The sequence below is a fragment of the Microcaecilia unicolor genome, chromosome 7 (assembly GCF_901765095.1).
Source record: "Microcaecilia unicolor chromosome 7, aMicUni1.1, whole genome shotgun sequence".
Taxonomy (NCBI): Eukaryota; Metazoa; Chordata; class Amphibia; order Gymnophiona; family Siphonopidae; genus Microcaecilia; species Microcaecilia unicolor.
The window spans coordinates 74180795-74205532 of NC_044037.1; the positions used below are offsets into that span (position 1 = coordinate 74180795).

General features: G+C 42.7%; 1 protein-coding gene across 1 annotated transcript in view; it reads left to right on the forward strand.

Annotated features, from left to right (window-relative positions):
* Positions 1 to 24103, forward strand: part of XKRX (XK related X-linked) — a 58767-nt gene extending 34664 nt beyond the window's left edge. The window contains exons 2-3 of the mRNA XM_030210248.1: positions 15317 to 15576; positions 22103 to 24103. Of these exons, the coding sequence (XP_030066108.1) occupies positions 15317 to 15576; positions 22103 to 22851 (1009 nt within the window). The 3' untranslated portion in view covers positions 22852 to 24103. The remainder of the gene's footprint in view (positions 1 to 15316; positions 15577 to 22102) is intronic.
* Positions 24104 to 24738: the final 635 nt, after the last annotated feature.

The following is a 24738-nucleotide window of genomic DNA, read 5'->3' on the forward strand; positions in this document are numbered from 1 at the left end:
CTTTTTAAACTCCGTCAAGCTAACCGCCCGTACCACGTTCTCCGGCAATGAATTCCAGAGTCTAATTACACGTTGGGTGAAGAAAAATTTTCTCCGATTCGTTTTAAATTTACCACACTGTAGCTTCAACTCATGCCCTCTAGTCCTAGTATTTTTGGATAGCGTGAACAGTCGCTTCACATCCACCCGATCCATTCCACTCATTATTTTATACACTTCTATCATATCTCCCCTCAGCCGTCTCTTCTCCAAGCTGAAAAGCCCTAGCCTTCTCAGCCTCTCTTCATAGGAAAGTCGTCCCATCCCCACTATCATTTTCGTCGCCCTTCGCTGTACCTTTTCCAATTCTACTATATCTTTTTTGAGATACGGAGACCAGTACTGAACACAATACTCCAGGTGCGGTCGCACCATGGAGCGATACAACGGCATTATAACATCCGCACACCTGGACTCCATACCCTTCCTAATAACACCCAACATTCTATTCGCTTTCCTAGCCGCAGCAGCACACTGAGCAGAAGGTTTCAGCGTATCATCGACGACGACACCCAGATCCCTTTCTTGATCCGTAACTCCTAACGCGGAACCTTGCAAGACGTAGCTATAATTCGGGTTCCTCTTACCCACATGCATCACTTTGCACTTGTCAACATTGAACTTCATCTGCCACTTGCACGCCCATTCTCCCAGTCTCGCAAGGTCCTCCTGTAATCGTTCACATTCCTCCTGCGACTTGACGACCCTGAATAATTTTGTGTCATCGGCGAATTTAATTACCTCACTAGTTATTCCCATCTCTAGGTCATTTATAAATACATTAAAAAGCAACGGACCCAGCACAGACCCCTGCGGGACCCCACTAACTACCCTCCTCCACTGAGAATACTGGCCACGCAATCCTACTCTCTGCTTCCTATCTTTCAACCAGTTCTTAATCCATAATAATACCCTACCTCCGATTCCATGACTCTGCAATTTCTTCAGGAGTCTTTCGTGCGGCACTTTGTCAAACGCCTTCTGAAAATCCAGATATACAATATCAACCGGCTCCCCATTGTCCACATGTTTGCTTACCCCCTCAAAAAAATGCATTAGATTGGTGAGGCAAGACTTCCCTTCACTAAATCCGTGCTGACTTTGTCTCATCAGTCCATGTTTTTGTATATGCTCTGCAATTTTATTCTTAATAATAGCCTCCACCATCTTGCCCGGCACCGACGTCAGACTCACCGGTCTATAATTTCCCGGATCTCCTCTGGAACCTTTCTTAAAAATCGGAGTAACATTGGCTACCCTCCAGTCTTCCGGTATTACACTCGATTTTAGGGACAGATTGCATATTTCTAACAGTAGCTCCGCAAGTTCATTTTTTAGTTCTATTAATACTCTGGGATGAATACCATCAGGTCCCGGTGATTTACTACTCTTCAGCTTGCTGAACTGACCCATTACATCCTCCAAGGTTACAGAGAATTTGTTTAGTTTCTCCGACTCCCCCGCTTCAAATATTCTTTCCGGCACCGGTGTCCCCCCCAAATCCTCCTCGGTGAAGACCGAAGCAAAGAATTCATTTAATTTCTCCGCTACGGCTTTGTCCTCCTTGATCGCCCCTTTAACACCATTTTCGTCCAGCGGCCCAACCGACTCTTTGGCCGGTTTCCTGCTTTTAATGTATCTAAAAAAGTTTTTACTATGTATTTTTACTATGTATTTTTGCCTGTGTATGAGAGGGATACAGGGAGGTCTAGTGGCCAGAGTGCAGACCTATGATTCAGAATGCCAGAAAACCACCAGTTCAAATTTTCTCCACCACTGACATTCAGGTGACTGTGAGCAAGTAATTTTTTATACGTTCTTTATCAAGTTGATCATTATTTTAGTAGAGTACGAGACTCCCTCTCTCATTCCAACCAGGAATACATAAAGGTCAGCACGCACATTCCTGAATCTCCACTACCCCACTTGCAAAGGACTAAAATATAAATTAACATATGCATCCAGCTTCTCCTACATAAGCACGCAACTATGGAATGCACTACCGAAATGCCATAAAAACAATGTACGACCTAACTGACTTCCGAAAATCACTAAAAACCAACCTGTTCAATAAGGCATACCACAATGAACCATCCTAAACACCAGACAATGAAACTTATACCAGAACTGGACAAAACCAAACTCACTATACTTGACTGCTTCAGCTACTCTGTCACAAATGAACTTTAACGCAATACCACTCTATTTCTCATTTCGAATATGAACTCTCTATACTTGACTGCTTAATGTACCCTGTCACTTATGAACTTTAATGCAATACCTCCTGTATTTCTCATTCCGGAAATGGCGATCGCCATTACGGAACAATGTAAGCCACATTGAGCCTGCAAATAGGTGGGAAAATGTGGGATACAAATGCAACAAATAAATAAATAATTAAAATTCAGAACTTTCATGCAAGAAATATGCACCTCAGAGATTTTTTTTATTTTTATTTGTTACATTTGTATCCCACATTTCCCCACCTATTGGTAGGCTCAATGTGGCTTACATAGTACCGGAGAGGCGTTTGCAGACTCCGGTGAGAACAAATTCAAAGTGATGTAGTGGTAAGATAAAGTTCATGTGGCGTGGCCACATTAGGGAAGCGTACAACAGAAGAGTTGAGTTGGTTATATGTGAGTTTCTGAAATATTCAGCTGTGAAGCATATCAAAGGCTCTGTAAATCTAAGTTTCTGTATTCCTGGCTGTAAGCATAACTCTTTTTTTTTTTTTACAATTTACATTAATTTCAAGAATATATCTTGATATAGCAAAGATGATTCATAGAGGAAAGAAAAATATAATTCTATATGTACTTCCATCTTATATTGAGAATTAACATAGGTAAAAGAGGGAAAAAAACAAATATTAACAGAACTAATTAAACTTGAAATATAAGATGAAAATTGCATCAAACTTCCATTATGTTCATCTGTAGTCCACTATTTAGAGGCATAACACAATATCTGAAGAATTACAAAGAATAATGCTAATAATTCTTTCCTTTAGGAAACTAAGGACTGAGGGGAAGTTCCGGGAATTCCTAACTATTTCACGGAGTAGATGTAATTATTGGTCTTAACTGTGCTGAAGGCAATAGAGCTATTTTAGAATCCAAAAAGGAATTAAATTGTTTAGGATCAAAAAAACACATATTTTACAGAATTTAATTTTACTACACATTTGCACAGAAAATTTAACCAGAAAAGAGCACCCAACTGTTGTGTCTTTGGGCGTAATTTAAGGAATTCTTGACGCCGCTTTTGGGTTGCTTTAGAAACATCCGGAAACATTCTTATTTTATAGTTCATAAAAAGAAGAAAAAGTTGTTTAAGAATCCAATCTCTCTCTGGTTGTAATACAAAAAGGAAACTATTAAAGTCATTGGCATTAAGCCTAGATTGTCAACTTCCAAAGCCTGTGTTAAATTCAAATCCAAAGTATCAAATGTTATTTCAGTCCTCTGGTCCTCCGTTTGCTCCTCCTTTTTTTAATATGGTAACAGGTAATACATTTTTGATATCGGAGGATATGCTTTCTCTGGTATCTTCAGAATGTCACTCATATATCTTTTGAAAGTTATTAATGGGGCTATTAAAGCCTGTTTTGGAAAATTTATCAGTTTAAGTGTATTAGACCTCTGTGTATTCTCCAAAATTTCTATTTTATTCTGAAGATATGTATCCTCCTTAATTAAATTTGCTTGTACCTGTTGAAAGTTTTGTATATCTTTCATATTGTTCTCCATTATTTTATCCATAACTTGTATTTTTCCTTCTAATGTTGGTATTTTGCTTAATAAAATCTGAGACTGATCAATCAATGGGGAAAGTTTTTGAGAAAATGAAGTTTCTAGGTTCTTTAAAGCTTCTCAAATAGCTTCCAAAGTTATTTTGTCTGGTTTTTCCCCCCCAAAAGACTTACTTGGTAAATCTACGTGTTTAAGTTCCTCCATAAGCCCCCTTTTTGTTTTTCAAAATATTTACTATTTTTCCAAATATAACAATAACAAGGAACAATAAAGGAAATGGATTGGGAACAAAGGAAAAAAAGGTAGGAAAAGAAAATAGGAAAAAAATTGTCCAGGTGTCTGATATGTAATTCCATTATACTGGGCTAAGGTTAGGTCTAAAGAGATTGGAGGTAGTTTTCCAGGGGAGACCAGACTTTTTTCGAAGAGATTGTCATCCAAGACTTCTCTGCCATGGCAAATTCAGATTTCTGATGCTGTATTCCACCAAAAGTGAACATTCAATATATTTGCAGATTTCCGTTTCCTTCATCTGGTGGTTCCCAGTCAAGATAAATTCTTCCCTTGAATCCAGCACTTCATGTGCGGTTACCGTCGGCGGACTTCCATCCGGGTTAGGTCCCGCGCCGGGAGGCCCCGTCACCGCTTGGGAACCAGGGGTTTCCCGGCCCCTTCTCGGCGTGTCGGCCGGCATGGGAGGAGCTGACCGTTGTTCGGGGCTTAATGATGTTTCTGTCTCCAGACGGAGGGGCGGCTCACCTCCCCCCCCACTCTCCGGAAACAGAGTTCCAGCTCCCGATACCGTTCCCAGATTAAGAAAGCGATCCAAGGAGCCCACTAACGGCGAAACAGAAGCCGCGGGACCTGCTCTCTGTTTGCCCCTCCTCTTGGACATTGTAAAAAAAAGGGGGGGGGGGGAAATACTATCTGAAGAAGTGTAAGGTAAGTGGGCTAGGAGCGTCTTCTCAACTCTCCCTCCCAGTCGCCATCTTGCCTCCAACCGGCTGTAACCTTAACTCCTAGTTTATGTCCTTCATATGCACAAGAAACCAATTTTTTGTTGCTCTGCTGTTGTACAGATAAAGTTGCCTACCTGTAACAAGTGTCCTCTCAAGACAGCAGATCAGTCCTCGATAGGGGGGGTGACCTCATCTGACAGAACCTGGGATGGAGAAATGTAAATGTAGTGGATGTCTCAGACCTTGGGGCTGAGGGATACCACTGAGGCCAGAGCACACAGGATCTCCAAATACCTTCTCTCTCAATGCTCATGGATGATTATAAGGGTCCCCTAATGACAGGCTTAAAGTTATTAGATAGGCACAGTAAAATCAAAGATGGCAACATGGCTGTGAGATAATTATTAATTACAAATATATACACAGGAAGTGATAGCAAAATGAGGCAAATAGTCCATAAAAACAAAGTGAAGTAGTGACAAAAAGAATCAAATAGTTCAGCACTCTTGGCCTCCTCTGAGCAGTGCTTTAACTTCCAACTCATACATTTTTTTACATCTCTTTACAGACCAGACAGTTGTAAAAATCCTTACTCCTCTGTATGATGATTTAAGCAGTAGTCTCTCTTTCCGTTGTTAGCCTTCACAGTTATTATTTAGCTTTTGGACATGGGTTAAGCCCAGCTATTTACTCCCCTGACTTTTTCTTGGCAAGCAAATAGATCTCCTGTGCTCCAGTCGCACTTCTGTCCACCTTCTCTCCTAGGTGACTGTTCCCCAATGCTCTTTTTCTTGTTTAGCACAGCGAGATTGACTGGCAGCTGGGTCCTACATCCTGTCTGCTTAAAGCAGAGGTGGGCAACCTTTATACACAGAGAAACGCATAAATGTCAGTACTATTTCTAGTGGGCCACACGTGCTAACAAATGTGCCATATAATTCACTGCCAACAAAACTCAATGTGATGACTGAATAACATAAATTATTACCAGAATGGTCTGTTACCATATACTTCTGTTTTTACAAACAGTTGCTAACACTGTCAGACAAGTCTTGTCTCAAACTCTGGTTAATGACATTTTCTGTGTGTATTCCCATGATCTTGTGAGCCACATAAAATTCAATGGCAGGCTGCAGATTGCCCATCCCTGCCTTAAAGTCCCAGCTTTCAAATCCTTTCCCCATAAGGACTGTATCTTGGCAGCAGCTTCACTCTGTTACACTCTCATTCAGAGGATCAGGATCAGGTCTCCTGATGAACTATTCATATGTCACTGAGGTGACAGCTGTGGATCAGACTGACAATCCCTGTGCGTTTTTCTAGTTTAGCCCCTTCAGCAGGGAGCCAAAGCTCATGTGGGCCCCAGAGTGGGAAAACCCATGTACTGCTGATTTTTGTCTCTTCTTGCTGTAGACCCCTCTGGGGGAGGAAGGCCAAGGCTTCTCCCTGAACTCAGAGTTGTATGCTTCTCTTCAAACGCTTATTCTTCAGTGCTATTGGGTTATTTTCCATGAATAGACTACCCTCTATTCAGATTTGATTGCCCCCTTTCTGGAACAGGGGCCTAGAATGTTCTTCCTACAACTGCACAAAATATATATATTTTGGCAACCTGCTACATAAACAAAGGTTTTAGAGCTTTCAGTGGTTCTTAACCTTTCTTCTGCTGTGACACACCTGACAGACAATCTTTACATGTCAGACACACTGAACACTACACTTCACAGCTAAACAAAGAAAAAGCTCTTTGTATTCTTTCATAGTGCTAACAGTGATGCAAGAGAAATGCAGATGCAAGGTGATGACTACCAGGATGGAGGAAAGGGGTGAGCCAGATGTCTTCAACATTCCCAGTTGGATTTGGTAACAGAAGTAGGGACTAGTTATGGAGATTTCAAATACCCAATTTCCTGGTTCTCAACCTTCCTCAACCAGTCACACACGTGGCTGTTAAGGAAAACACAAGCTAGCTGTCAAATTTGTGGTAACACACACCTCTCAGCTCTTGGTGACACACCATTGTGTTCCAACACATTGGTTGAGAACCACTATTCTAGATTGATCTACTGAGTCCATGCATGATGTCTCACATTGGCATCATCACATGGAGCCACCTTGATACCATGTAAAGTTATTATTAGGTGACGCCAACTCCTAGGGGAGATGGGATTATTTTGTAAGGATTGATATTCTTCTTAGACAGCATCTGTTTCAGGTAAATAATTTGTGCTTTCTCTAAGGGCAAGTGGAATATCATTGTCCTTAGAAGTGGAGATCTGTAGCTATAGCTTGTTTTAGTTATTTCATTTCCTTCCTTTTTTTGTTAAAGTTCCAGTTGGCAAGCTGCTTTATTTTTGATGGCAACAGGCCATTTTTGTCAATGTTTTATTTATTTATTTATTTTATACATATACATTTATATTCAAGGAATTACACTTGATTAGAAAGTGTTGAATTATCAAATTAATAAAAAGAAAAATATATATATATATCACATATTAACAACACTCAAGTCCACATTATGTTAGAGGGGATTCTGAAATAGGAGGAAAAAAAAAGAAAACTTTTACAAAGCAAATTCACATCTAGGAGAAAATAACAGCTCTTTTTGAGGCTACAAACGTTAAGTGAGATGGGTCCATAAAAACATACTTTTGTGTGTTGTAACATGCAATACACTTAAAGGGAAATCTAAGGTAAAATGTGCCTCCTAGTTGTAACACAGCAGGTTTCAATATCAGGAATTGTTTTCGTTTCTTTTGTGTATCCCTCGAAACATCTGGAAATAAGAGTATCCTTAGGCCCAAAAACATTTTGTCTTTGTGCTTAAAGAACAGTCTGAACAACCATTGTTTGTCCGGTAGTAAAGCCACCGTGGCTACCAAAGTTGCCGCGGTGCACTTCTCCGTAACTGATGTTTCCAAGAAAGTTGTAACATCCAAAGATGTTTGTTGCTATGGTTGCTCCTGTTCTTTTTGTGGCACATAATACACTTGGGTAAAAGGTGGTAAATTTGTCTCAGGTATCTCCAACACTTCTTTAAGATATCGTTTTAACATTTCTAATGGGCTAACCATTTTTACTCTCGGAAAGTTTATAAATCTTAAATTATATCTTCTTATATGGTTTTCATGTAATTCCGCTTTACTTCTGAGGTTTGAAATGTCCTTTAACATAGCTGTTTGTATATGTCTAATATTTGTACCTTTTTCTTCCATAATATCAAACCGTTCAGAAAGAGATTTTATATCTGTTTCATTTTTATCCACTCTTCTTTCAATCACATTAACTTTTTGAGAAACAGCGTTAGTTTGTTGTTTCCTCTGCCGATTTTGCCATAATCCCAGGAGGCTTGGAGGGGCATAATCGAACGAAAACGTCTATCTCCATGGGCGTTTATCTCCGAGAACGGGTCCGTCCATAGACGTCCATGTTTTATTCGACAATTTGTGTGCTGGGCGTTTTTGTTTTTCAGCGATAAGGGAAAATGAAAGCGCCCAGCTCAAAAACGAATAAATCCAAGGCATTTGTTCGTGGGAGGGGCCAGGATTCGTAGTGCACTGGTTTCCATCACATGCCAGGACACCAACCGGGCACCCTAGGGGGCACTTTTACAAAAACAAAAAAAAAGGTAAAAGAGCTCCCAGGTGCATAGCACCCTTCCCTTGTGTGTTGAGCCCCCCAAAGCCCACTGCCCACAAGTCTACACCATTACTATAGCCCTAAGGGGTGAAGGGGGGCACTTACATGTGGGTACAGTGGGTTTGGGGGGGTTGGACGACTAAGCATTAAGCAGCACAATTGTAACAGGTAGGGTGGGGATGGGCCTGGGTCCACCTGCCTGAAGTCCACTGCACCCCCTAACAACTGCTCCAGGGACCTGCATACTGCTGCCAGGGAGGTGGGTATGACATTTGAGGGTGAAAATAAAAAGTTGTGAAACATCATTTTTTGTGGTGGGAGGGGGTTAGTGACCATTGGGGGAGTCAGGGGAGGTCATCCCCGATTCTCTCTGGTGGTAATCTGGTCATTTAGGGCACTTTTTGGGGCCTTATTCGTGAAAAAAAACAGGGTCCAGGAAAAGTGCCCTAAATTCTAGCTACAAACGCATACTTTTTTCCATTATCGGCGAAAGGCGCCCATCTCTGTTTGGGTGATAACCATGCCTTCACCACGCCTCCGACATGCCCCCGTCAACTTTGTACGCTTCCGCGATGGAGTGCAGTTGAAAACATCCAAGTTCGGCTTTCGATTATACCGCGTTATTCGTTTTTGTGAGATAAACGTCCATCTCCCGATTTAGGTCAGAACTTGGGCGTTTTTCTCGTTCGATTATAAGCAGGATATTCATCAAAAATTCTGGAATCGTCCCACTTTCTGTGCCTTGTTGACCCGCTTCAGATGACATCGGGCTGCTTTCTTCTGGGGGTACCAGCCGGCCCCCTAACTCCCTCTCAAAACGCTTACTTTGAGCTTCACTCGAGACCAGGCCTGTTCCGCTCTTTGGTGTCTGGCCGCTCGCTCCCTCGGAGGGAGAACTAGTCCATTTTGGCTGTGGGGGCAGAGCTCTCAAATCGGGGCTCAGAGTAACATTGAGTCCTGGAGATGCCGATACTTCCTCCATTACGCCAGCATTTCCTAAGGAACCGCTCCCGATCTCCCGGTCTTGCCCTGGAGTCCTCACAAATCGGACCATTGGACCAGCAGGTATTGAGGCAGGTGTTGGGGAAGCTCGGGCCGCTGCCTTGCCTCTTCACATCGGCATATTGAAATCAGGAAACGAGGTCTACAGCTCTCCTAGATGCGTGCGACCCTATTTATTTATTTTTAACAAAGGTGATCTGGAAATCATAAGAACATGCTCTAATGCGGATGGAGTTGGATTCTATACCTCAAAAAGATTCCTCAAGACAATGTGACCAAACCTACTGTTGAATCCCTCTCCAAGCAGTAATGGTATGTGAATGTGTGCTAGAAGGTCACATCACAGCCTTGTAGGTCTCTTCCATGGAGGTGGTTGGGCTGGTAACACTGCAGTGGTCTGACATTATGAGCTTTGACATTGGTTAGAGTGCATTTGGCTATGGCAGTCCCAGGCTTAAGAAACAAAAAGCTAGATGGACTTTCTAGGGGCTTCAGTCCACTCCAGATAGAAGGCTGTGGCTCTTTTGCAATCCAAGGACATTTTGCTATTGTGTACGTGGCCTGGGAAACAATATTGGAAGGATGATTGACTGGTTATGGTGGAAGTCTATCGTTACCTTAGGCAGGAACTTGTAATGTGTGTGCAGAACAACCCTATTATCAATAAATCTTGTACATGGTACATGAAGCTGAGACTCTGCATGCTGAAGTGACCACCACCAAAAATAAAACCTTCTAGGTCAGGTACTTCACGTCACAGGAGTCTGATGGCTCAAAGGGAGCTTCCCTCAGCTGGATTAGTACCACATTGAGAACCCAAGACACAATGGGAAGCTTGGACAGAAGTAAGTTCACCCAATCACTGCTAAGGATACCTTTTTTTTTATAAACAAACAGTTCCTAATACTTGCAATAGGTTTCTGTTCTGCCATTCTTTTTATGAGGTGAACTCTTTATCTGAGTCCAGTGCTGAGGTGGAGGAGTCCCCTTCCTTGTCAGCTTCTTTTGGTCCTTCTCAAAATTGGCACCATGGTGCTTCCATTTGAAAAGAAGGAGCTGTGGAAGGGGAATTTTCTCCCCTTTGCTCCAGAAAACAAGTCCACACTGTTAAGATTGTAATGGGATATTCACACCATTCAATTTTCCTTTTATTTATGTATTTATTCTTCACAGCAAACATGGGGTAGATTATTATTGTCCAAATACTGCAGGACAACTCATTTTGCACATCACTACACTTTTATATCTGTGTCCTCCTCACCCACACAACTTAACATTCTTCCAGCTATACTCTTAATCACTAAAGTGACTGGAGTTTCTCTGAAACACTCCCTTGCATTCTTGGAGGATTACCGTCCTCCACACTCTGAAAGTTGTGGCTGTTACAGTTGTCCATGATTCCACTCTTCCTCGCTCTCTGAGCAGTTATCATATTTCTAAATTTGATAGAATATTTCCACAGCATTATTCTGGTTTTTTTTTTACCTTTTCCCAGCCAGTTCCTTTGAAACTCCTTTTCATCTCATTTTTTTGTCATAAGAACATAGCAATACTGGGTCAGACCAATGGTCTGTCTAGCCCAGTATCCTGCTTCCAGCAGTGGCCAATCCAGGTCACAAGTACATGGCAGAAACCCAAAAAGCAGCAACATTGCATGCTACCAAACACAGGGCAAGCAGTGGCTTCCTTTATATTAAATATGTTAAATTGTACAGCGCTGCGTAACCCTAGTAGCGCTCTAGAAATGTTAAGTAGTAGTAGTATATATCTCAACAGCGGACTATGGACTTTTTCTCCATGACTTTGTCCAGCGGACTATGGACTTTTTCTCTAGGAATTTGTCCAAACCTTTTTTAAACCCAGATACGCTAACTGCGGTTACCACATCCTCAGGTGGCGAGTTCCAGAGCTTAACTATTCTATGCCTGAACAAACATTGCCTGCTATTTGTTTTTAAAGTATTTCCATGTAATTTCATTGAGTGTCCCCTAGTCTTTGTACTTTTTCAGCACTGTGCCTTCGTCAGAGGTCAGTAAACTGTTCTAATGTCGAAAAGTACAAGTGGCACATATGACTATGCTCCCAATGGAACTGCAATTGCTATCATGCACAGAGAATGGAGCACTGTTATGCAAACCAGTGGTGCTCTGTTCTCTGCACATGATAGCGATTGCAGTTCCATTGGGAGCATATTCATATGTGCCATTTTTTGTTTTCGACATTCGAACAGTTTGCTGACCCCTGATGAAGGCATAGTGCCGAAACTTGGCTGAGTCAGGTCATTGCACAATAAAATTGTATGTGGCGAACCTAGGATTGTCTTCTTCTTCTCTGGATTACCTCTGCTGTTTGTTGCTGCTTGTGTATGCAGATCTACCTTGTGCATCTTCTTTTGTGGATATTCTGTCTTAAGTAGAGGAGTGTGGTAGCCGTGTTAGTCCACTCTTAAAGGTTATCAATAGAAATCAAACAAAATAAAACATGGAAAAGAAAATAAGATGATACCTTTTTTATTGGACATAACTTAATACATTTCTTGATTAGCTTTCGAAGGTCGCCCTTCTTCCTATTTCCGATCTGAGGAAGAAGGGCAACCTTCGAAAGCTAATCAAGAAATGTATTAAGTTATGTCCAATAAAAAAGGTATCATCTTATTTTCTTTTCCATGTTTTATTTTGTTTGATTTCTGTGGATATTCTGAAAACCCAACTGGCTGGGTATGTCCTGAGGACCAGCTTGAGAACCCTTGCTTTATTTGAGCTGTTTTTATAAGATAAATAGGTTCTTTCTTCTTAGAGCTGTAATGACAGCAGAAAAACTGGACAACAGCAGTTAAGATTTCAAGTTCATGAAGTCAAATGCAGTTCAGTGACTTTCAGATCCATTGTAGAAGATTTAGGATCTTTTCCCCATTCAGTGCCTTTTTTGCATACTATGTTATACTGTGAATGGTATTTGAATATTTTTACTGCTGTAATTGTCTTTTGTCTGTGTCTGCCTTAATCTTGCTGTACATCACTTTGGCTGAATTTCTTAATTTCATAAGTAATTAGTTCGGATACCCATAGCAATGAGTGACCTCCGTTCACACTACAACCTACAGCACTTATGAGGTCCTTTTACAAAGGTGCGCCTTTTTTGCATACTATGTTATACTGTGAATGGTATTTGAATATTTCTACTGCTGTAATTGTCTTGTGTTTTTCTGCCTTAATCTTGCTGTACACCACCTTGGGAGAATTTCTTCAAAAAGGCAGTAAATATATCCTAATAATGTGGAAGGGTAGCCTAGTTAGTGCAGTCTGCCGAAACCTGGGGGAACCGGGTTCAGTTCGCACTATAAATCCCTGTGACCCTGGGAAGTCAATTAACCCTCCATTGTCCCATGCACAAAAGTTAGGTTGTGAGCCTTCTAGGGACAGAAAAATACCTGCCGCTAATATGTAAAACCACTTTGGCTGTACCACCAAAGGGCAGTATATTAAGAATCTTAAATATTGAAGAACCAGAATTTTCATAAGTAATTAGTTTGGATACCCATAGCAGTGAGTATCCAAACTTTCACACTACAACCTATAGAACTATGGGGTCCTTTTACAAAGGCGCTCTAGCATTTTTAGCGCATGCTAAAAATAAGCATGTTTTAAACGCTAGAGATGCCTATATATTCCTATGAACGTATTCACAAGGCATATACTAACATAACTAGTGAAGGCAGTGCATCAATCAACTACTTCATTACACTCAGCTTCACATTAATTAGAATCTTAGTTAATATATAAAGATCTAGTCTGGCAATTTTCTTTTAATGGGATCGTCAGATCAGCGAGTGTGCTTCCGTATTGGCTAGACTGAGCCAAGGAGTTTTCAAGTAACATAGTAACATACGTAGTAGATGACGGCAGAAAAAGACCTGCACGGTCCATCTAGTCTGCCCAACAATTTAAATTCATATGTGCTACTTTATGTGTTTACCTGACCTTGATTTGTTTCTGCCATTTTTAGGGCACAGACCGTAGATATTGGCTAGACTGAGTCAAGCAGTTTTCAAGCATTGGGTAGACTGAGCCAAGCAGTTTTCAAGTTGAAAACTGCTTGGCTCAGTCTAGCCAATACGGAAGCACACGCGCTGATCTGAAAATTGCCTGACTAGATCTTTATATATTAACTAAGATTCTAATTAATGTGAAGCTGAGTATAATGAAGTAGCATATATTCCTATGAGCATCTCTAGCGTTTAGTGCGCGCCAATCATTAATATGTGCTAAAAACAGTATCACACCTTTGTAAAAGACCCCCCTTTATTAGTGTATGCCTTTATTTTTAAAAAAGAATGCACCTCATTGATTTTGAATTGAACACAACCTTATCTAAATCTGCACTACCCAAGCTGCAAAGGACTTAAATACAAAACAACTTACACATTTAGTTTTTCCTACATAAACACACAACTGTGGAACGCATTACCAAAAGCCTTGAAAGCGACGTAGGACCACCTAAACGTCCGGAAATCACTAAAAACCAACCTGTTTAAAAAGGCATACCCTACCAATCCAACTTAAATGCCTAATCTCTGCAACACAACCAAACTAAAGCACGTAATGGACATGACATAAGTCTTCCGTTCTCCGATTCCCTAATGTGACTGTGCCACATGAACTTGATCTTACCACAACATCACCCTGTATTTGTTCACACCGGAGCAAATACAGTTGTGTGTTTATGTAGTTTTTCCTACATAAACACACAACTGTGGAACGCATTACCAAAAGCCTTGAAAGCGACGTACGACCACCTAAACGTCCGGAAATCACTAAAAACCAACCTGTTTAAAAAGGCATACCCTACCAATCCAACTTAAATGCCTAATCTCTGCAACACAACCAAACTAAAGCATGTAATGGACATGACACAAGTCTTCCGTTCTCCGATTCCCTAATGTGACTGTGCCACATGAACTTGATCTTACCACAACATCACCCTGTATTTGTTCACACCGGAGCAAATACAGTTGTGTGTTTATGTAGTTTTTCCTACATAAACACACAACTGTGGAACGCATTACCAAAAGCCTTGAAAGCGACGTACGACCACCTAAACGTCCGGAAATCACTAAAAACCAACCTGTTTAAAAAGGCATACCCTACCAATCCAACTTAAATGCCTAATCTCTGCAACACAACCAAACTAAAGCACGTAATGGACATGACACAAGTCTTCCGTTCTCCGATTCCCTAATGTGACTGCCACATGAACTTGATCTTACCACAACATCACCCTGTATTTGTTCACACCGGAGCCTGCAAAGGCCTCTCCGGTACTAGGTAAGCCACATTGAGCCTACAAATAGGTGGGAAAATGTGGGATACAAATGTAACAAATAAATAAATAACTTCTGAAATCAAGATGAAAGTTTAATTCAACCAAGTAAACCTCTATAAAGCAGAGAATATAATGGAAATATTGGACACACCATTATTCATAGAATGCCCTCAAGGATGGTAAGCTCATGACCAGTTTTCTGGGTTTACTTTTGGGTTGTGAAAATGTAACATTTTCTACTGATGGACAGCTTGACCTCTGAACTGAGATGGGAAGCAAGGAATGGTGCATGCCAGTATATACATAACTTCAGCATAACATAAAATAACATACTGCAGGCTTGGGGGATGCATTAATGTGTGGAGAGAGGCTGATGGAAAGAGTGGGTAGACTAGTGTGGTGAGTTCTTAAAAGAAAGGGCGAGCATCTCTGTTACCAAATCAAACTTTAGAAGAAACCCAGTGAAAGGTGACAATGATTGAATGTATCATCTCAGGCCTTAGTGCCCCCCACCATATAAAGTAAACCCTGAGGTGTAGCCGGTGGAGGAGGTATTACATATTACACGGCTAAGCAGGATGTGTTTTGTGCTTGCAGGTGTGTGGAGGCGTTGTTCGTGTATTTCCAGATGGGAAGACAGGAGGAACCATACGTCAGCATCTCTCGCAAGAAGAAACTGAAACATGGATTTGAGGAGGAGGTTGAGCAGGAAATTGGCCACTCAGCCCGTAGGCTGGCCACACATCGCAACGCCTTCAAACGTACAGCTGTCATTCAGGCTTTTCTGGGCTCTACCCCTCAGCTTACCTTACAGCTGTATGTTAGTGTGGTGGAAAAGTACATCACAGTTACAAGAGGTGAGAGAAAAATGGGTGTTGATTGATGTGGGCTACCTTTCTGTCTTGCTAACAGTTAGAGCAATGGTTCCAAAACTTCACCATTGAAAGAAAGTCTCAACCCACTAAAACTGCTCCAGGGACCTGCATACTGCTGTCATGGAGCTGGGTATGATATTTGAGTCTGGCATAGAGGCTGGAAAAATTATTAAAATGTTTTTTTAGGGTGGGAGGGGGTTAGTGACCACTGGGGAAATACGGGGAGGTCATCCCCGATTCCCTCTGGTGGTCATCTGGTCATTTAGGGCACATTTTTGTGGCTTGGTCATAAAAAAAAAGGACCAAGTAAAGTCGGCCAAGTGTTCGTCAGTGATGCCCTTCTTTTTTCCATTATCGGCCGAGGATGCTGATGTGTTAAGTACGCCCCAGTCCCGCCTTCGCTACGCTTCCGACACGCCCCCGGGAACTTTGTTGTCCCTGTGATGGAAAGCAGTTGAGGGCGTCCAAAATCGGCTTTCGATTATGCCGAATTGGGCGACCCTGGGAGAAGGACGGCCATCTCCCGATTTGTGTCAAAAGATGGGCGCCCTTCTCTTTCGAAAATGAGCCCACTAGTCTTTCTCATTTTATGTGTGGCCTTCATCTAGTCATGTGACAATGTTGGCAACAGAGAGAGTCTTCAACTCCTTTGCTAGGACAAAGCTTCACTAAGCTAAGCTATCTCCCCCAACAGCTATGCTCCCTCACAGCACCTCCTCCCTCATTCCATCAGAGCACACACTTCACTTCCTATTGGATCATCTGTGCTTGCCTTTAGGGACTAAAGGTTTTCTGCCAGGACACCCTGGATCTCAATAGCAACATTCCTGCCACCTCCTCCACTAGCATGATTTTCTTGCTTACCTTCTAAATAATTGTGGGGTCCTTTTACTAAGCTGTGGGAAGAAGGGCCTGCGGTAGCGGCAGGGGCCATTTTTCCTGCACGCCAGGGCTCCTTTTACCGCACGGGTAAAATGGCCCCCCCAAAAATGGCCATGAGGTAAGATAATCCTTACTGTGTGGGAATGCAGTGGGGAGCGCTTAACACCACCCTTTGAGGTGGTGGTAAAGGCTCCTACAGTAACCCGGCATGAACCGGGCAGTGAGCGGTGATGCCTGATTACTGCTGGGTTAGTGCTACGCTACAGAAAAATAATTTCTGAAGCGCTAAAAATGGCACGCGCTCCAGCCAGAACTACCGCCGGCGGCCACGTTGGTCCAGCGGTATTTCCGGATTAGCGAGTGGTAAAAGACACCCTGTAACCCCTAGATAGTTTGCATCATTCCTCATGGGATAATTATGCACTGCTTGGTAGACTGTGGGCACACCTTCAGAGAGATAGCACTGATGTGTAAGGTTATTCTCAGTGGATATGGGTCCAGGTCGGAACAAGTATAACGGAGGAGCTGTTGGCAATTTTAATCCACACTACCAGCACTCAATAACTCACTTTTAGGTTTGTTCGGACTCGTGCGCATTTGTTTACCACTACTGGCGCTTAGGGGCTTGCACGAGCTTCCTTTTGCTTCAAAATTAAAGAAAAGCTGGCAGATTTTAAAGAAAGAATCATGAGAAATCTTTTCTTCAAACACCCTAATTAATACCTGCTCTGAGATGACATTATTCTTTCAGCAGTAAGGACAGCTCTATTTTTGTGCTGTTCTCTGAGCATTGGGAGGGAATAGGAAATGAGCTCATTAACATCTGTTTGACTACATTAGCATGCTATTTGTGCTAATCTTTGGCATGCTCGTTGTTTCCCGCACTAGATCCTCTGGGCCTCTTTTACAAAGTCGTGCTACCAATTCCCAGTGCGGCAAATGAGAGGAAGCCCATTCAATTATTATAGGCTTCCTCTCATTTGCTGCATAGGAATCGCTAGTGTAGCTTTGTAAAAAGAAGCCCTCTGAGCATTCTGCGTTCATTAATGTGTGCGCTAGTCCAGCGCTAATGGCCTCTAGCACCCACATTTGTTTCTGAGCATCAGCCCGTAAGTGCCAAGTAGGGCGCACAAATTTATGGAATGAGGGAAATTGAGGGCAATTCTATGAGATAAACTAGGTGCCTACTTTTCTTTGTAGAACACTAGTGTTGCCAGGTAAATACGTGTGAGCACATTCACCAGCCATAGTGCTGGTGTAAATGCTCATGCCTAGCTTGGACAGAGACGCGTTCAATTTTATATATTTCTATAATTTACACAGGTAAGTGTTCACCCTGCCCATGTTCTGCTCAGACTGCCCTCATTTGACACCCGTCTCTAAAGTACACACCATGAGCATTTATGTAAAGAATAGTGCTAGATGGATGATTGGCATTTTTTCACATATATGTTTGCATATGCGCATAAATAATTAAAATACTGGCATTTATGCACACACTTGCTGCTTGTGTTTACATGGCTTCTTATAGAATTACCCCCATTGGGGCAAATTTTTATACAGGATTTTCCACATGTATAAAAAGTAGGTGAATGGAAAAGTGTGTCTACTTTTACATCACCTTCACATAGGAGTTCTGAAGGGTGTAGTTTGCGCAGAGTAGGGGGTGAAGGTGCTATCTACACACATGTTTTATAAAATATGCATAACTTTACACTTTTTGGGGAGTTTGTATGTTCTTGTGGCTGGTTCTGAGATCCTGCAATGTACAGTACCTGCCTAGACAGCTTCCCACGTCTTCACTTCACACTGCCGGGGCAATATGTTGCAGAATGGAGAAATGTATGGTCCACTGAAGATTGCATCAAGTAAATTAAGATAAGTGTTCAATTTGTTAACTTTTTTATTATGCTATTTATAGACATTATCCCCAAGATTCTATAAATGGCATGCAAATTTATGTGCCCAAAATTGCGTGCTATCCTGAGATTTGCATGCAACTAAATTGGCTATTGAGCCAATTAGCACCAATAATTTGGTGTGAACAATTTGGATCTGTGCACACATCATGCTACACGCTTAACAGTGTGCAACTCAAAAGTAGGTGTGGCCCTGGAAGGGGCATGGGTGAGTCAGGGGTATTCACTAAAGACGCATGCAATATCGGGGATCCACGCTTATCTTACGTGCCAGGATTTACACCAGGTTCTACCTGGTGCAAATCCTCATGCCCAAAGTTTGGCGTGGAAATTGGCTCTAAGCGCTACTCTATAAATGGCACACAACTCAGAGGGCTGTTCATAGAATAGCACTTACGCAGATTTTTTTTTCGGTGACATTTTTCCAGCACCATTTCCTGAATCGAGTCCTATATGGACAATTGTAAGTATTTTTTGATAATAAAACAATTAATTTTTTAATGCTGAACTATAAATTGGATTGACGATTAGACTGAAGAAGTAATAGTGCTGAGATAAATTTTTGCTTAAAAGCTTTCCTGAATATTTTGGTTTAGAGAGTTTGAGAGTGGTGTTTCTTGGTTACTGGTTTTTGATGTTTATTTATTTATTTGGTCCACTTGTATCCCACATTTTCCCAGCTTATGTGGGCTCAATGTGGCTAACAAAGTTACAAGAAAATTACATAATACAACAGGAGAAAATTGTTCCAGTAATAGGATACAAAGAAGTACAGAGGAGCTAAAATAAGAGAATACAGATGGGAAAACAGGAGCAACCAAGGAGAAGCTGACAGAGGGTAAAGAGCAGGTAAACTACCAAAACGGGAAAAAAAGTAGGTTAAACAACATTGCTGACTTCGGGGTAGGCTTTAGGAAACAAATAAGTTTTTTACAGTTTTTTAAAAGTTTGATGATCCAATGACTCGTTCAAGAGTCTCGGCAAAGCATTCCAGGTTCATGGGCTGATGAACTTGTTTGGCTGGATTGTTTGACATGTCAGAGGCCTTTACAGAATGAGCATAAAATAGGCATCTTTTCTTTTCTGGACTTCTCACATAGGCACCCTGTTAAATCCCATTCTGGATAATTTTAAAAATCATTTACATGCATAAACAGGTTTATGTGCAGAAATGGCAGGCTGTAGGAGGTAATTCTATAAGGAACCATGTAGATTTATAGCAAGTACATGTGTAAATGCTGGTATTCTAGTGAGTAGTGAATCTATTACAAGGTGCATTTGTTGCATATGCACCCCCTCAGAATGGACGCCAGAGTAAGGCCTGGAATGTACAAAGCACCAGAATCAGGTTTGGAATACAGCAAGAGAGGCTATTGGAGCACCAGAATGAGGCTTGATGTTCCCTAAGAGAGGCTATTGGAGCACCAGAATGAGGCTTGCAATACACAAGCAGTTGGAAAGCTGATGGTTGGAAGATCTCACTGTCCCGCCCCCTGTCAAAAATTCCTGGCTACACCACTGATTATAGTCATTTGCTCATGAATGTGGACATGTATGCATGTAACTAACAGTAAACCAGCTACACACTATTCTGTAAGTAGGTGAATATCTTTGAAGGCTCATAGTTTGCAGCAGGGGCGTAGCCAGACTTTGGCGTGAGGGGGCACATTTTAGCCCCCCCGGCGCCGCTGCCCCCCCGCCCTGCCATTTTTGACCCCCCCCCCCCCGGCACCAACCCTTTCGACCCCCCCTTCCCGCTACTGCCAACCCTCTCCCGCCGTCAGGTACCTTTGCTGGCGGGGCTCCCCAACCCCCGCCGGCCGAAGTCCTCTTCTCCGGCGCAGCCGCATTGCTGATCTGCAAGGGCAGGCTTCTGTTTCTGTGAGTCTGACGTCCTGTATGTTGTATGTGCAGGATGTCAGACTCACAGAAACAGAAGCCTGCCCTTGCAGATCAGCAATGCGGCTGCGCCGGAGAAGAGGACTTCGGCCGGCGGGGGTTGGGGAGCCCCGCCAGCAAAGGTACCTGACGGCGGCGGTGGTGGGGGAGGGTTGGCGGCAGGGAGGGGGGGGTCAAAGGGATTGGTGGCAGGGGGGCCAGGGCCAAATCTACGGGGGCCCATGCCCCCGTGGCTTTACATAGTACGCCCCTGGTTTGCAGGTGGGTAGAGTCTGGACAGAGAATGGGTGGGGCACACAGGTGTAACATAGAAGATTATAAATTATATGCATATCTTCCCACTCTAGCTGCAGGTATTTATACCAGCTGTAAACACAAATGTGTATATAACCATTTATGCTAGTATTCTATAGGGGAAAGTAAGCACTTGCTTTTCTTGGTAAAATGGGCTCCAAATAGGTGCTCCTTTATAGAACTGCCTTACAGGTGCTTATCAAATGTATTTAAGTGTTTTTTTTTAATGATGTATAATGCCATTTTTTTTGCCAAGTCTTTCTCTGAATGTACTTTGAAGACATCTCTAGGGATCTCTGAGCACTCCTTGGTCAGATAATATTGCAAGGTCAGCTTACATTAGTCAGAGTTTCGCTCTGTGTTTTGCTTTTACTTTTCCTTCATTGATCTTAAATGGAGGCACACGATGGAAATTCTCTATGCGTAATGTTTTTGGGAGGTGGGGAATTGATTTCATTGGGTGGTAAGTGAGGCTTGTGCTTCTTGAAGATTATTCAGTCAATCATTGTGGCATTGCCATGAAACCTCTATTCTTCACAGGGCTGGTGGTGAAAATTTGGGGGGTAGGGGGTAGTCCCATGATTCTTTCCAGTAACTGGGCCTGCTAGTGGAGGCAGTAAGAGGACACTAAGGACTAGATTCTGTATATGGCACCTGAAAAAGTGGTGCTGGAAATATTTCCGCCTAGGCGTATTCTGTAAACCGCGCCTAGATTTTGGCACGGTTAATAGAATACGCCTAACCAGTTTATAGAATATGCCTAGTGGCCATGCCTGAGCCTAACTCTAGGTGCATCCATTTACACCAAGTAAAATTTGGTGTAATTACTGGCACCTAAGTTAGGCGCAGAGCAGGTGTATTGTATAACCGTGTGCGTAGATTTTCAGAACACACCCATTCCACGCCCATGGCCATGCTCCCTTTATGGCAGAGCACATTAAAATTTACTTGCACCACTTTACAGAATACGCCTAGCAAGTTGTGCGCATAAATTCTAATTAATGCCAATTAGTATCAATAATTGCTTGCATTGGAGCCGACTCTGTGGGTGCTGTGGGTGCTTGAGCACCCCCAATATTGAGAAAATTCCTCGTATGTGTCCAGGGAGGGGTTATTTTCATTGGGCTTAGCACCCCCAATAATTTTGAAAAGTTGGCTCCTATGATTGCTTGTTAAGTGGCAATTATTGACACTGATTGGCTTGTTAAGGAATTAAATTGCATATATAAATCCAGAATATGACCGGATTTGCATGCACAATTTCAGTTGCTCTCTATGGAATCCGGAGGTAAATCCTTATAGTCTCTGTGACGTTGTGCTGCATGCAGAAGCTGTGTCACTGCCACAAGCCATTTCAGTCTCTTTGGTATTGTGCGACTATTAGCATGGTTAGAGACCTTCCAGTCCAATGATGGTCGTAGAGCCAGACAATCTGGTAATGTACTATGATCCAGTAAAGCCTTCTGAATTTACATGACACTCTAATACTCTTTTCTTTCTATGTCACTTAACAGCAGTTCTCATGGGCATATCCCTGGCATCAGTCACTTACGGTGCCCTGGTCTGCAACATTTTGGCCATCCAGATCAAATACGACGACTACAAGGTTCATTTGCGCCCGTTGGCGTTTGTCTGCATTGTGCTGTGGCGATGCCTGGAGATAGCCACACGGGTCACTTGTCTGGTGCTCTTTTGCAGTGTCTTCAAGGTGTGGATTGTGCCCATCGTTCTTGTCAACTTACTGGTCCTCTTCTTCCTGCCCTGGGTCCAGTTCTGGAGAAGCAAAGCCCCTCTACCGGAGAACGTGGATAAAAACTTCAGCCGGATAGGCACCATAGTGGTGCTCTGCATGGTCAGCTTCCTTTATGCGGGCATCAACATGTTCTGCTATTCTGCCGTGCAGCTGAACCTGGCAGACCGGGACCTGATTGACAAAGCACAGAACTGGGGGCGACTGGGTGTTCACTACTGTGTGCGCCTGCTGGAAAACGCAGCCCTCATTATCTTATGGTACTTTTTCAAGACAGAAGTGTTTGAGTACTTTTGCACTGCAGTGTTGGTGGTGCAGCTGCTGGTGGGATACTGCCTGGCCATCTTTTTCATGCTTCTCTTCTACCAGTACTTCCACCCTTGCCGGCGGCTCTTCACACACAACGTTGCTGACTGCTTGCGCTGTGTCTGTTGCCGTAGGAGCCACCCGCCCACCAGCCCTCTTGTGACTGCAGACAGTAATGAGCCAGGAATTAGGCACAGCATTGTCTAATCTGGAGTTGGCAGAAATATGGAAGGCATTCAAGACAGCTATAGTTACAAGAATGAAGATTTCAATAAAACACCATAGCCTTAAAAGAAACAGGCAAGACTGTAGTGATTAGGGCTCTATGTAGCCAAGAAGGAGTCCTGGGATCGATTCCCGGTCTAGGCTTTTGCTCTTTGGGCTGGCCATGGTTGGGAGCGTTGCTGAAATGACTCTCACACACCCTGGGTATGGCTTGTAGGGGACACTATTGGATTAGACTCTGACAAGGCCTGTCCTGCCTTTCTGGCCAGGGAAGATAACTTGCAGTGTTTGTGAGAGAGGATTGACGGAACATATTGAATAGCAAAGCCCAGGAATCCCTGGGGAAAGGTGTAGTGTAGTAGTTAGAGCAGCAGGCTGAGAAACCAGGGTTCAACTGCCACTGCTAGTGATTTTGGGCAAGTCTCTTAACCCTCTATTGCCTCAGGTACAAACTTAGGGGTCCTTTTACCAAGCTGTGTGGTAAGCACTAACATGTGCTTACTGCAGGTTAAAATCCACTAATATGGGGCGTGCTCAGGCATCCCGTGGTATTTTTGTGTTTGGCGGGTGCTACCCATGCGCTAAAAAATAGAAAATGTTTTTTAGCGCTGGGGGGCAGAGAGTAGGCATGCCCAGTACTATTCAGTGCAGCTGCATCGGTGCACGCTAACCAGCTAGCACATCATTAACGCAAGAGCCCTTACTGCCTAGTAAATAGGTGGCAGTAGGGCCTCACGCACTATTGACTACACGCTGATTGGGAAATTAGCACTTGGCCATTAATGGGGGAAATAGAAAATGCAGCCATTTTACTGCGCATTAAAAGTGGCCTCAGCGCGTGGGAAACCCTTTTTCTCGAAATAGCGCAGGCCACTTTTTAGCGTAGCTTAGTAAAAGGACCTCTTAGACTGTAAGACCTCTGAGGACAGGCAAAATACCGTGTGTACTTTAATGTAACTTTGCTACTACTGAAAAGGTGTGAACTAAATCTAAAAGAGACAATGTAGGGAGTGAGGCCTTGCAAACAGAACCCCCCCCCCCCCCCAGACTTTTACGAGTAGAAATGGTGCTGTTTTATGTGTTTTTAAAAATGTTGTTTGATATCTAAGACTGGTGAGATTGTTTACAAGGATGTGAGTTCTGCATTATTTATGTCTAAGGACCCTGTTTACTAAGCAGCGTTATAGGCGTGTTAACATTTTTAGCGTACGTTAACCATGTACACGCATTAACCATATACGTGCCTACAATATCCCTATAGGAGCCTACATGGCTAAGTGTAGGTGTGTTAAAAACACTAACGCACCTTAGTAAACAGGGCCCTAAGTTTCTTATGCTGAGATTGAAGGCAGAAAATTATCAGTTATGCCTCTTCCAAGCTCTGACCAAATTATCAGAAAATGAAAGCCAAAAATTCCATTTTTACACTGTAACTGCTAATACAATCCCTGGGTTTAACATAATAAACACAAAAAACTGTTTTTCTTCGGTGTCTCTTTCCGACTTCTGAGTAAGGGAGCAATCATCAAAAGTTTGTAAGTGGGTAAAGCTGTGTTTACCTGTGTAAAATGTGGTTTGATTACTGATCCCCCCCCACCCCCAACACACCCATATTTATTTTATTTATTTAGGGGCCCTTTTACTAAGTTGCAGTAAGCACTAACGCATGCTTACCGCATGCTAAAAAGGCACTTCCGTAGGACACGTTCAGGCGTTCCGCAGTACTTCTGAAATTGGCGTGCTCTAATCCTATGCTAGAAATATTAAATATGCTTTTAGCACAGAGGACGTGTTTGGAGGCAGAGTGTAGGCATGCCCTGAGCCAGTCGGGTAACATGGGTAAATTGCCATACACTGCCTTATTAGCAC